The sequence below is a fragment of the Dipodomys merriami genome, unplaced genomic scaffold, assembly GCF_024711535.1.
Source record: "Dipodomys merriami isolate MVZ:Mamm:240054 unplaced genomic scaffold, mDipMer1.0.p SCAF_8, whole genome shotgun sequence".
In the NCBI taxonomy this organism is placed as follows: Eukaryota; Metazoa; Chordata; class Mammalia; order Rodentia; family Heteromyidae; genus Dipodomys; species Dipodomys merriami.
In genome coordinates this window covers 53,285,242-53,297,384 of record NW_027206401.1, presented here as the reverse complement: position 1 = coordinate 53,297,384, position 12,143 = coordinate 53,285,242, and the positions used below count along the sequence as shown (strand labels likewise).

Genomic DNA, 12,143 nt, shown 5'->3' with positions numbered 1-12,143 from the left:
GTATATTTTCTATGATGAGTGATGTCCCCTTAACATGACTACCATAGTTTTCAGCTTACATTACATGAGATTACATTAGTTAAAACATGGTTCAACTTTGATAAGAACGAGTGATTTGGGGGAGATTTGTAAATGCCTTTCACAGATAACAGCTCACACAATGCCAAGAGGTAAATTATATGATTAACTTAATATATGTAGATAAAGAAACTAGCTCAGAAAAGTTGTGGTTTAACTGATAGGAAATTCTTGGTTCTTACTATCTTGATAGCTGTAATTGAATAAAAATTCAAGGAAAAGTTTTTAGATCTACTTCCAGAATAAGCTTTTTTTCTCTAATCCATCCAACTGGATTCATTAAGGAACATGTTAGAAAGAGTAGCTGGGAACTGGTGGCTCACACCTGTAATCCTTGTTATGAACATCAGGAGGAACTAGGTTCAGAGCCAGCCTGGGATCCATCTCTAGTTAGCTGGCAGAAGGCAAGGCTGGAGGTGTGCCTCAAGTGGTTGAGGACTAGCCAAGAGCAAGTGAGCAGAGAGGCAGGGTGTGAGTTCAAGAAGAGAGAAGGATGAGCAGAACCCTTGGCCTGGGTGATATTGGGCTGGACCCCACGCAGCTGGGACACTGAATGGTCACGAAAGGGGGTTAAGTAGCCTGTCCTCCTCAGTAAGGGAAAGGAAATGGGTCATTGGGAAGGGGCCTAAATACCCTGGCAGCACAGCTGTGATTCACCAGTGGTCGCTATTCATAGGTGATTTGCAGCTTTCAGACCTCATATGAGGTGATTTAAGCAGCCTGGCGAGCCAAGCCAGCCCCAGATGGTGGTTAGCTAGAGAAGGTCATTTATGGAATTCTGGGGGATGATGGGATGTCTCCCATGGTGGCTGGGGACGGGGTGTGGGCTCAGGATTTTGTTCACTGCTGCCCCAGCTCCCGTGACACTGGCTGAGCTAGGTCCTGACGCCCTGCTGCGATGTCACCATTGCTGGAGTACCCAAACAAGCACTGCCCTTCTCCGTCATCCTAGCCAGTACTTAGTACTCAGTGTCACCCTGTCCTACTGTCTTACTAAACAGTACTTAGTACTCAGTCATCACCCTGTCCTACTCCATCTTACTAACCAGTGCTTAGTGCCCTGTGTCACCCGTACTCTTATCAGCCAGTCCTTGGTTCTGAGTCATCCTTTCTTTCCCCACCCCTCACACCCCCTCTGAAAGTGACCCAGCATCATCACTTGTCCTTGGAATGTGGCAGTGCCATGGAAGCCCCCAAGCAGTGGCTGTGGCATGAGTCCTGCTCGCCATGTCTGTGGACACACAGACCCTGCCACCTGTAACCCCTGGAGAGGTTAGAACAGTTGTTCCACAAAAAATCTCTTCTCTGGACAGCAGTCTGCTGTGAGAGGCCTGAGTGTTGAGTCTGTGTTATCAACAACCCTGCCTAATTCCTGCCCTCCCTTTCTAAAGGGAGCCTGGAACTTGACTGTCCATGCAGTCACCAGGGCCACAGACCCTGCAATTGGGGAATGAAGACAATAGAGAACTGGACAGTGTCATTGATGCTGTATTCCTTTAACCAGAACCATGTGTTGGGCAAGGTGGAAACCAAGGCAGCGCTTGCACCTCCCCTGAGTGCAGGGGCCACAGGAATGTTCCAGCACACTGGCATTCCTGTGTGGGACAAGTGCATAGGACGTTCCAGCTGGACCTAGAGAGGTGTTGTGGTATATCATACTTATGTCTCCTTTCCTGTGCTGGTATTGTGGCGTGAACTCAGGGCCTAGATGCTGTTTATGTGCTTTTCACCAGTGCTCTACCATTTGAGCCACAGCTCTATTTCCATTATTTGGGTAGTAAATTGGAGTTAAGAGTCTCTTGGACTTTCCTGCCACAATCTTCAGGTCTCAGCCTCCTGAGTAGCTATAATTACAGGTGTGAGCCACCAGCAACTGGCACATTGTATTTCTTGAGGGAAGATTTATTCTTCATATACAAAATATGACTGAAGTTAAACATGTAAAACAGGGTCTAACGTTTTAATAGCTGTGCTTGAAGCTGATTTTCCAGAAGTTATTCTGTTGTTTTCTCTCTTTGGAGAAAGGACTTAGTTTATGCCACAAATACAATTAGGTGAGTAATCTTGACTCAAATCAACTTTAGTTAAAAGAATTACAGCTTTCTATAGAACAAAGGTTTATCAAGATGAAGTGTCTGAGATAAGCTGTTTGGAAGGTGGTGGCATCTATTCTGAGCACTGTCCCTGATGCCACACAAGGCATGGATCCTCCATCATTCTGCAAGCGTGGCAGTGCCTGTGATTCACACTGCACCCCTTTGCAAAGGAACTCTATTTTTAAAATCTTGGCATTTTAGCAACACTGTTTGGGTATGCTCAGGAGTTTTTAAAAAAATATCTGTCAGTTAAAAATCTTACAAGGCCAAAGCCAAACACCAGTGGCTCATACCTGTAATCCTAGCAACTCTGGAGGCTGAGATTTGGGATTGCAGTTCAAAACCAACTGCAGCAAAGTCAATGAGACCCTTGTCTCCAATTAAAAGCCAGAAGTAGAGGTGTGGCTCAAGTGGTGGAGTGCCAGCCTTGAGTGGAGAAAAGCTAAGTTACATTTGAAACCCTGAGTTCAAGCCCTAGTTACAGTCATAAAAAAATTAACAAATGCACAGTTATCACAAAGCCAGTGCTAGCAAGACACATTTGAGAAGTTCTGCAGATGTGACTGGATCATGTGATCAGAGTCAAACTTCCCTCTTTCAAGCACAGGTCCTCAGCTCTCAAGATCATGTGTATATCTGGCTGTCAGAGGCATAATCAGCTATCAGTCAGTGCTTTCTGGTTATCAATAACAGAACACATGTCTGTGAGCTTTGTCAAGGTAGCCACAGACTCCCTGGGTTAGAAAATAACTTCTTATTTGGAAAAGGAGAGCTCTGCTCATAAATTCCTTTGCATAAACCAGCCTGAATATGAATATATGTTAGTACATTATGTACTTTTTATGTTTTCAGATTTACAACATTTGGGCAAAGAAGTTCTGATTAAGTTGTGCTTCCTGATGTATTGACTTGTATTGGGGCTTGAACTCAGGAACTCAGGGCGGGGGAACTCTTCTTCAGTTTTTTTCACTCAAAGCTGGTACTCTACTTTTTTAGCCACACCTTGATGTCCAGCTTTTTGCTGGAGATAGGCATCTCATGGACTTTCCTGTCCGTGCTGGCATAAACCACAATCCCAGATCTCAGCCTCCAGAATAGCTGAAATTACAGATGTGAGCTATAAACAGTCAATCTTAGAAAGGTCTTGAGGCCACATAATTTATTAGAAAGATCTTAAGATACAGGTGTGATGGAATCGGGGGAATAAGGGATGAAACCAGAGAAAATGAATTCAAGTTTACATTTATATTTCCTTTTGGCTATTTATCATTATGCCCAGTGAAGGCCTAGTCCTGCTGGAGACAGAACTGTCCCTCATGGAACGGGCCCTGGCTCTGGTCACTGCCCCTCGTGAACGGGCTCCAGCTCTGGCCACCATCAGTTGTGGACCAGGTTCAGGCACTGCTCACTGTTCGTCCTAGAACAGGCCCAGGCCCTGGTCACCATCCCTAGTGGAATGGCTCTAGCTTTGGTCACCATGGGGTGGGTAGCACCAACTCCTCCAATCCTCCTAGGCCATTGCACTAGGGCTGAACAAATTCCTTGGCTAAATAAAGAACACTAGAGACATTTTCCAGTATTCAAGATTCCATGGAAAATGTCCACCACATTTCAGCTCTGTTGGGAACCAAAGCAGGTCCAGGCACAGGAACCAGGTGAGACTAATGGGGGGGTGCATCCTTTCTTTAGTTGAGTGTTACCTGAGATGCTAGGCACTCTCCCACCATGAGAGTTACTGTAGCCCCTGAGCTGTGCCAACAAGCAGGGTCGAGTGTCACCATGCATTGCCACTGCTAGAATGCAAGGAGCCCCGGCTCTGTCAGTCATTTAGGACAGAGCATAGTATGCAGTGCAGCATATAGAACAGTGCTATGGTATTATTGCTAGTAGCTATTGTAATACCTGAAATGAGTGTTATCGTCACTGTCTTGTGGGAAATAAGGGATTTGTTTTCTGTAAAGGATTTTTCTACTTATCTGAATGCAACATTTTAAATGCCAAGGCCCTGCCACTTTGTTTGGAAAGTCATTAAACCTTGGTACAGTTTTGTTTTGTTTTTTGTCAGTCATGTAGCTTGAACTCTGGGCCTGGGCACTGTCCCTCAGCTCTTCAGCTCAAAGCTAGTGCTCTACCACTTGAGCTACAACACCACTTCCAGTTTTCTGGTAGTTTATTGGAGATAAGAGTTTCACGGAGTTTCCTGCCCGGGCTGGCTTTGAACCGCGATCCTCAGATCTCAGCATCCTGAGTAGCTAGGATTACAGGCCTGAGCCACTGGTGCCCAGCTTTGGTACAGCTTTAAAATTAGTTTCATGAATAATGGATAATGGGGAAAATATTTAGGTTTTTGTTTTGTTTGTGTGTGTGCTGGTCTTGGGCTGGAACTCGGGGCCTAGGCACTGTCCCTTAGCTTTTTTTGCTCAAAGCTGAGGCTCTACTACTTGAATCACAGCTCCACTTCTGGCTTTCCAGTGCTTAATTGGAGAGAAGAATCTCATTTCAACTGGTTTGTCTCTGGTTGGTTGTGAACCGAGATCTGAGCTGGACCTCCTGCATACTATGACTATAAGTGTGAGACACTAGTGCCTGGCTTGGAAAATCTTAAATGCAATCTAGTCACCATGTGTCCTGTAGTCTTTGTATTTAAGTTTCTGCCAGACTAGAATGCTTTATTATATTTCTGGAGAAATCTCCTGAAATGGTCTAGGTTTTATTTTTTAAATAGTTCCTTCCCTTGAATTTGCCCAAACACTAAGAAACAATCTAAGTGCACAGTTTGACATTATTTGTCAAACAAGTTTTCTCCAGCTCCAGAGTAAATCCTTAGTGCTGCAGTTTTGTTTCCAGTTTCCTTTCTGTGCAGCTGGTTACTATTGTACAATTTCTTTTGTTTGGGATTTATTAAATATGCAACATGAATATACTTTGTTTTCTGGCTAGAATATAGAACCCTCCACTTTTTTTCCCAAGACTTTTTATTATCATCTATTAGTTGCATGTGGAGTGGTTTCATTGTGACATTTTGGAACACACATACAAAGTACCCCATCATACTTTCCTGCCTCACTCCTACCTCCCCTGCCCTCCTGAAACAATTTCAGCCGCTTTCATTGATCTACTTACACATATGCATGTAAAGTATTACAGCCTTATTCACCTGGATGAAAGAAGAGAAATAGAGAGGCCTTAGAGACAACCTGGTCCATACACACACACACACACACGCACGCACGCACGCACGCACACACGCGCGCGCACACACACACACACACACACACACACACGGACCAGGCTATCTCTTTACTAGTATTAATTAGGACATTTCTTGATTAATTAGGACCAGTAAAGATTATATTGACTGTCATTTGTGGCATATTGTCAGATAGATCCTTTGGTCAACTACCAGTTGGAATATTAGTCTTTTCTTTATAAACGATAAAAAGCAGTCTGAATATTAGTGATACTATTAAGTCATCAATTGATATATTTCTCAGTTATCTATTTATATTTTAGTTTAGTTTATGATATATCTGTATTACTAATTTATGCTAGAATTTTTCATTCACATAATTGTTTCCATCTTTGTTTCATTCTGACAGCGGCATTATTTACTGTGAATTTTTGGTCAGCCATAGTTTCTCCTAGTTATTTAATATTTTAAAAGTTGACTCATCCATTCAGAACTAACTAACATGAAAGTTATACATTTTATTCATGTTATTATGTGTATTGTTCCAATCTGACATAATAATTCATATCATGAACACATTACATAAATATTCATGAGGTGAACAGTGCTTAGCTGGAGGTAAATCTATACCAACAAGCTTGGTATTACTTACGACATTTTCACTTGCCCATACTCAAGGCTTCAGGGAGGGTGGCGTGGAGGCTGCCATCCTGCTGGGAGGAAGCTGGTGATGGATGGTCGGCAGTATACAGGACAGTATAGAGCCCAAGTAAAGAATGGCCATCCAGGCTCTGGGGCTCACACCTGTCATCCAGCTGCTTAGGAGATTGAGATCTGAAGGTTATGGTTCAAAGCCAGCCCAAGAAGGAAAGCCAGGAAGACTCTTACCTCCAGTTATACAGCAGGAAGCCTGAATTGAAGGTGTGGCTCAAGCAGTAGAGTGCCAGCTTTGAGCAGAAAAGCCAAGGGAGAGCCCAAGGCCCTGAGTTCAAGCCCCAAGACCTCAGCCACATTCCTTAGCCTCTGTCTTCAGTTTCCTCACCTGTAAAATGAGTAGTCATCATCATAGAATTTCAAAATGCTTACACAGTGCCTGGCACAAGTCAACATTATACAGGTGTTTTATAGGCATTATAATGGTACCATAAAGCAATCACTTGTTTTTTGAATGAACTGTATTTGTTCCTAAAATACATTAAAATGTATTTAAAAACCCCTTTGAGTATTTTTGTGAGGCACCAATTGCTATTGTTTTTATTATAATACACAATTCATTATTATTAGTTGTTACTAATGATACTATTATTTAAGAAAAACCAGTGAAGTGGGGTGTTGGTGGCTCACACCTGTAATCCTAGCTACTCAGGAGGCTGAGTAGATGAGGATTGTGGTTCAAAGCCAGTCCAGGCAGTAAACTCCATGAGACTCTTATCTCTAATAAACCACCGGAAAACTGGAAGTGGCGCTGTGGATCAAGTGGTAGAGTGCTAGCCTTAAGCTGAAGAGCTCAGGGACAGTGCCCAGGCCCAGAGTTCAAGCCCCATGACCAATCTAAAAAAAGAAAAGAAAAACCAGTCAAGTTTGCAGACTTCCTGTTGGGATATATCCTTTAATGTAGAGGAAGCACATTCTTTTCATTCATTGGATCCATTTTTAAATTTAATTCCGTTTTGGAGGATGCTGAAATTGAACCCATGGCTTTACACATGCTAAGCACATACCACTGAGCTCCAACTATGATCCACGAACCATTACTTTTGGATAAAGATTGCCTTTATTTTAAGTTGCATTGTGAAAGTTAATGACAGTATTGATGGAATCATATTTGTCTTCATGTACAAAAAATTTCAACTTATTTAACTTACGCTAAATACCTTTTGTGTAACATTTAAACACTGATTTTTGAGCTCCTACCTAGAGAGATTTGAGTCATCCATTCTCTATCTCCATGATGGCTTACTTGGCTCCCTGTCCCTTTTCTTTACTGCCTCATGCTCCACACTGAACCTGTCGCTTTTCATCACCCATGGTTCCCCAGGATGAGTTCCTGCAGATGAAACCATGGGGCCCTTAAAACAAACATTCTAGATCCTTGATACTGATTGCCAGATTGCCCTCCAGAAAGTTCTTTGTTGCTTCTAGAAGAACATTAATAATCTTTGTTCTAATTCCACTCTTTAATCCCTCTTAAGCAGCCTTTTTTGGAACCTTTATATTTCTCTTTGGTTTTAAGCTCAAAAGTGTTTTTTAATAAATGTTTGTTTCAAGGGATTAACAAAGTAATCGTGATGTTATAAATATCCAAACAACATATCTCTCTTGGTTTTCCTTGGTGAAGGTTTTCAGATGCAACCTTTTTCACTGATTAAATTGTTTCTTTCTAGGGTGAACTTGGAGCAAAAGGAGACCCAGGTGTGCCTGGCTTTAATGGACAAGAAGTAAGCCACTCTTCTTTTCTTGAATGTTCTGTTTACATTTAGCCACTGAAATATGCTCCCTACTGTTATGAGGACTGGGCTTTGCTTGGCAGAACCAGCTACAATCAAACACATTTCCAGATCCAGGAAGGCTTTTCTGTGGCTCCTCACACAGCTGAGTGCTTGGTCTCATGGCTGGCTGTTTCTTGGCTCTAGTACTGCATCTGTGCTGTGTCACCCCCCTTCCACCTCACTCCCCCCAGCAGTTCCTCACCGTTTCTGGCTTGTGGAGAAGTTCCCTTCTCACAAAACCAGGAATCACCAGGCTCACATCTGTAACCCAGCTGCACAGGTGTCTGAGATCTGAGGACTGTGGTTCAAAGCCAGCCCATGCAGAAAAGTGCATGAGCCTCATATCTTCTGTTAACTAGCAAAAGGCCAGAAGTGGAGCTGTGGCTCAAGTGGTAAAGTACCAGCCTTGAGGGAAAAAGGCAAGCAAGAGTTCAAGGCCCTGAGTTCAAGTCCCAGTACCAGCACAAAAACTATAGGGCTGTTTTCAGTTTCTCAATCTCTAAAGGAGAATAGACTGTGGCTGGAGCTCTGCTACTTGAGCCACAACTCCACTTTTAGCTTTTTGGTGGTTATTTCCTGTCCGGGCTGGTTTTCAACTGCAATCCTCATATCTCAACCTCTAGAATAATCTGGGATTACAGGCATGAGCCACCAGTGCACAACCTTGATCATTATTAACATGAAAGAAATACAAGCACCTCAAAGATGATATAACAAAGTGCTGCCGCAGCCAAGCAAGCTCCACATGTGGAGCAACACAAAGATGTTTATAGTTTGTTGATGACAATGTTGGAGTTGACCTAGATGAGCGCCGGTTGCCCACACATTTTAATGTCACTGGAGTTTGAAAGTAGTCTAGCTCCGTTTTCAGAGTTAATCAGTAAACACACCTGGCTGAACACCTACTGCATGCACAAGTCTCTAGCAGCCATGGAGGGAGTTTCACCCTGAATGAGCCCAGAACACTGAGACTGGCCACGGTCCCAGGCATGCCCTCTGTGGTTCCACAGGAGCTTGGCACAGCCAGGCTACTCGCTCAGCACTAGAATTGTTTAATGGAGCTTGTTAAGGACATCAGAAAGCGTGGCATGGCCATTAGCATTTCTCACTTGTTTCCCTAATTCTGTAGGTGGTCTTAATTTCCTTTTCTTAATTTGCCAAGATATTCAGGAGTCATGACCAAAAGAAAAAGCAACGAAAGCTCTGTTCTTTCTCCTTTGCCATCCTGGAAGTAGACAGTTGTCTACAGTGTCATTGTGCTTCTGGGGGAGAATTGTGCTTCATAAACCACTGCCCTGGGGAACTTGCACTCAGCCCTCTCCCAGCTCATCGGCGCTCCCCATTAAGGAGAGCTGGGGCCTCACACCCCAGGTCTTAGGAGAGGCAAATAGTAAAGTCAGCCTTCTACCTTGAACATTTGAAAAGTATCATTTTCTACTAAATCATGTCATTCGCCATTGTGCTTCTTTTCTTTTCTCTCCCCTTCCTCCCTCCCTTCTTTCCTTCCATCCATCTCCCTCTCACTCTCCCTCCCTCCTTCCCTCTTCCTTCCTGCCTTCCTTCCTCCTTCCTTCCTGCCTTCCTTCTCTCTCTCTTTCTTTCTTTCTTCCTTCCTTCCCTCCTTCCTTTCTTTCTCTTTCTCTTTCCCTCTCTCTTTCTCTTTCCCCCCTTTCTCTTTCCCTCCCTCTTTCTCTTTCCCTTCCTCGGTTCTTTCTTTCTCTCTCCCTCTTTCTCTCTCTCTCTTTTCTCCCTCCCTCCCTCCCTCCTTTCTTCTCTCCTTTTCTCTTTCCCTCCTTTCCTTCCTGGCTTGCTTGCTTGCTTTCCTTTTTTTCCAATACTGTGAGTCTTGACCTCAGGGCTTAGGTGCTGTCTCAGCATTTTTTGCTCAAGGCTGTTGCTCTACCTACTGAGCCACACACCCCTTCAGCTTTTTAATGGTTTATAGAGATCGGAGTCTTATGAACTTTCCTGTTTGGGCTGGCTTTGAAACACAACTCTCAGATTTCAACTTCCTGAAATGCTATGCTTATAGGTGTGAACTCAGCACCCAGCTCATTGCTTAATTTTCAATGCTAAAAAACTGAGCCTGCAAACTAAAGTAGTTCGGCATTTATGCTAGTCCTCTGGTGGCCAGAGCACTCTGGTCCAGACACTTAGACAATGAAAGTCCTTCATTTTGATGCTGCCTCAGTCAATATTGGAGTGGAGTCACAGCAGAGGAATGGTCAGGAACAGTCAGGACATAAGTGCACAGACTCCATGCAGGAAGGTGGACTGGATGTCCCTGGCAGCTTCTCTGTGCGGTAGTCTTTACTGATGCCTCCGGCCCACAGCTGGAGATCCGTGTATCTTGTAACTGCTTCTTTTGGCTGCTCCCCTCAAAGTGGCCTGCATTCTCTGGAGAGGGAAAACCCTAGGGCAGAGGGAAGTATGCAGTTTGCTTTCCAGGCCAGGGGCTACTGATACTGACAGGGCTCATCTCCTCTGTGGGGCTTACAAGGGTAGACAACTAATTAAAGGTAAGCTAATCACTAAGCAAATGTTAAATGTCAGCAAAGCCAAATTTACCAGGACAACACAAAAAGGCTGATATCTTTATACACATATCCTTGACAATGTGTGTGTGTGTGTGTGTGTGTGTGTGTATACATGCACGCGCGCGTGCACTTTTTGGTTGATCTGCATAGTATTAATGAACATAATCCCCTTGTAGTTTAAATAGGACATACCAATCATGCACTGAAATAGTTAAAAACTTAAATTGCTATTATTTAATCTTCACAATGTAGGGCTTGGTCTTTCCTTTACACTGTAATGTGTAGTTGTTGTTCTGGTGGTGGTCTACTGCTGGTAACTGAGAATAGGCTTGGGCAGGTTGTAAGGTTGGCGCTGTGGCCCTTGATGCTCAACAGCCCGTGGCTGCCTCCAGGTGAGGTGAACTTCTCCCCTCCCCAGCTGCCCTCAGCTCTGAGGCTATGCCAGGAAACCACTGCATACAAAGGATTGCCTCTTGGGGCTGGGGGCAGACGGTGGAGATGCAAAATGTGGGTGGGGTAGAGAGCAGAGACAGGAAACATGGACCAGGGTCTGGGACATACTACATAGGAAGTCATATAAACATTTGCCATTGCAAACTGGGTTAAACAAGAACATTTAGTGAAGTAGGTAGCCCTTTTTGTTTGTTTGTTTGTTTTTGTAGGGTTACATAATTTTAGAAAAGTAGATTTTAATCACTGTTTAGTTTTCTCTGCATTTGTATTATGGTCTTTCAAATATCCCTTATCAAAATTATGGCATGTGATGTGTTTAAAATAACCATCTTAATCTCCTTATCCCAATGCAATCTGTGGGCTAGGGATAAAAATACTGACATCACAGAAGCAGAGGTATGTGACAGCTGTCACCACTGCTCAGAAATAAGGTGCAATCACAGAAGCTGGAATAGAAATTAATTGATGGGTTAACCATCTTTAACAAATACCATTACTTTTAAATAATCTGATTTATAAAATCTTTACTAGCACAAATTGATTATATAAAGGCAGGTATTGGTGACTCACATCTATAATCCTAGCTACTCAGGATGCTGAGATCTAAGGATCAAAGTTCAATCAGCCCAAGCAGACAAATCTGAGTGAATATTATCTCCAATTGGCCAGCAAAATCCATATATATAGTTGTGGCTCAAGTGGTAGAGGATCAATCGTGAGTGAAAAAGCTTGAAGACCATACCCAGGCCCTGAGTTCAAGCTCCAATATGGGCCAAAAAAACCCACAAAATGCTAATGGTATAAAAAGGTATCATCGTAATGTTTACATACACATGTGTAATGACTTTTATCAAATTCATCCTATCCATATTGCTCTCTCTTGGCCCCTCTTTTTCCTCCTTCCCTTCTGAACAGATTTTAATGGATATCTATTTTCTACTTTTATCATACTCATTCCTATTGCCCTCTCTTTTCCTCTTCCCTTATTTCCTCCCAAGTAATCTCCCTTTAATAATCATATAATCATATATCTGATTTATGTTTGGTTCTGGGATTTGAACCCCGAGCCTTGGTATGGACCAGGCAGGAACTCAACCACTGAGCTACAACTAAACCCAAATAATCTGATTTTTAAAGACACTGCATCCTTGAGTGCTGAGTCTTACAATAACAATATTGAGCTCTACTTGCTTTTCTTACAATTTCCATTGCAGTGTTCTTCCTCCATTCCCCTTTGCCCTTAGATAAGACTTTCTGCCTCCAAATTACATGCAGAATCAACTTTTAAGATCTTTTTATA

General features: G+C 43.1%; 1 protein-coding gene across 4 annotated transcripts in view; it reads left to right on the top strand.

The window, feature by feature from the left end:
• Col19a1 (collagen type XIX alpha 1 chain) overlaps positions 1 to 12,143 on the top strand; it is a 218,753-nt gene that overhangs the window by 78,742 nt on the left and 127,868 nt on the right. For all 4 annotated transcript variants that reach the window (XM_070010079.1, XM_070010078.1, XM_070010080.1 and 1 more), the window contains one exon: positions 7,749 to 7,802. In XM_070010079.1, coding sequence (XP_069866180.1) covers positions 7,749 to 7,802 — 54 coding nt within the window. The remainder of the gene's footprint in view (positions 1 to 7,748; positions 7,803 to 12,143) is intronic.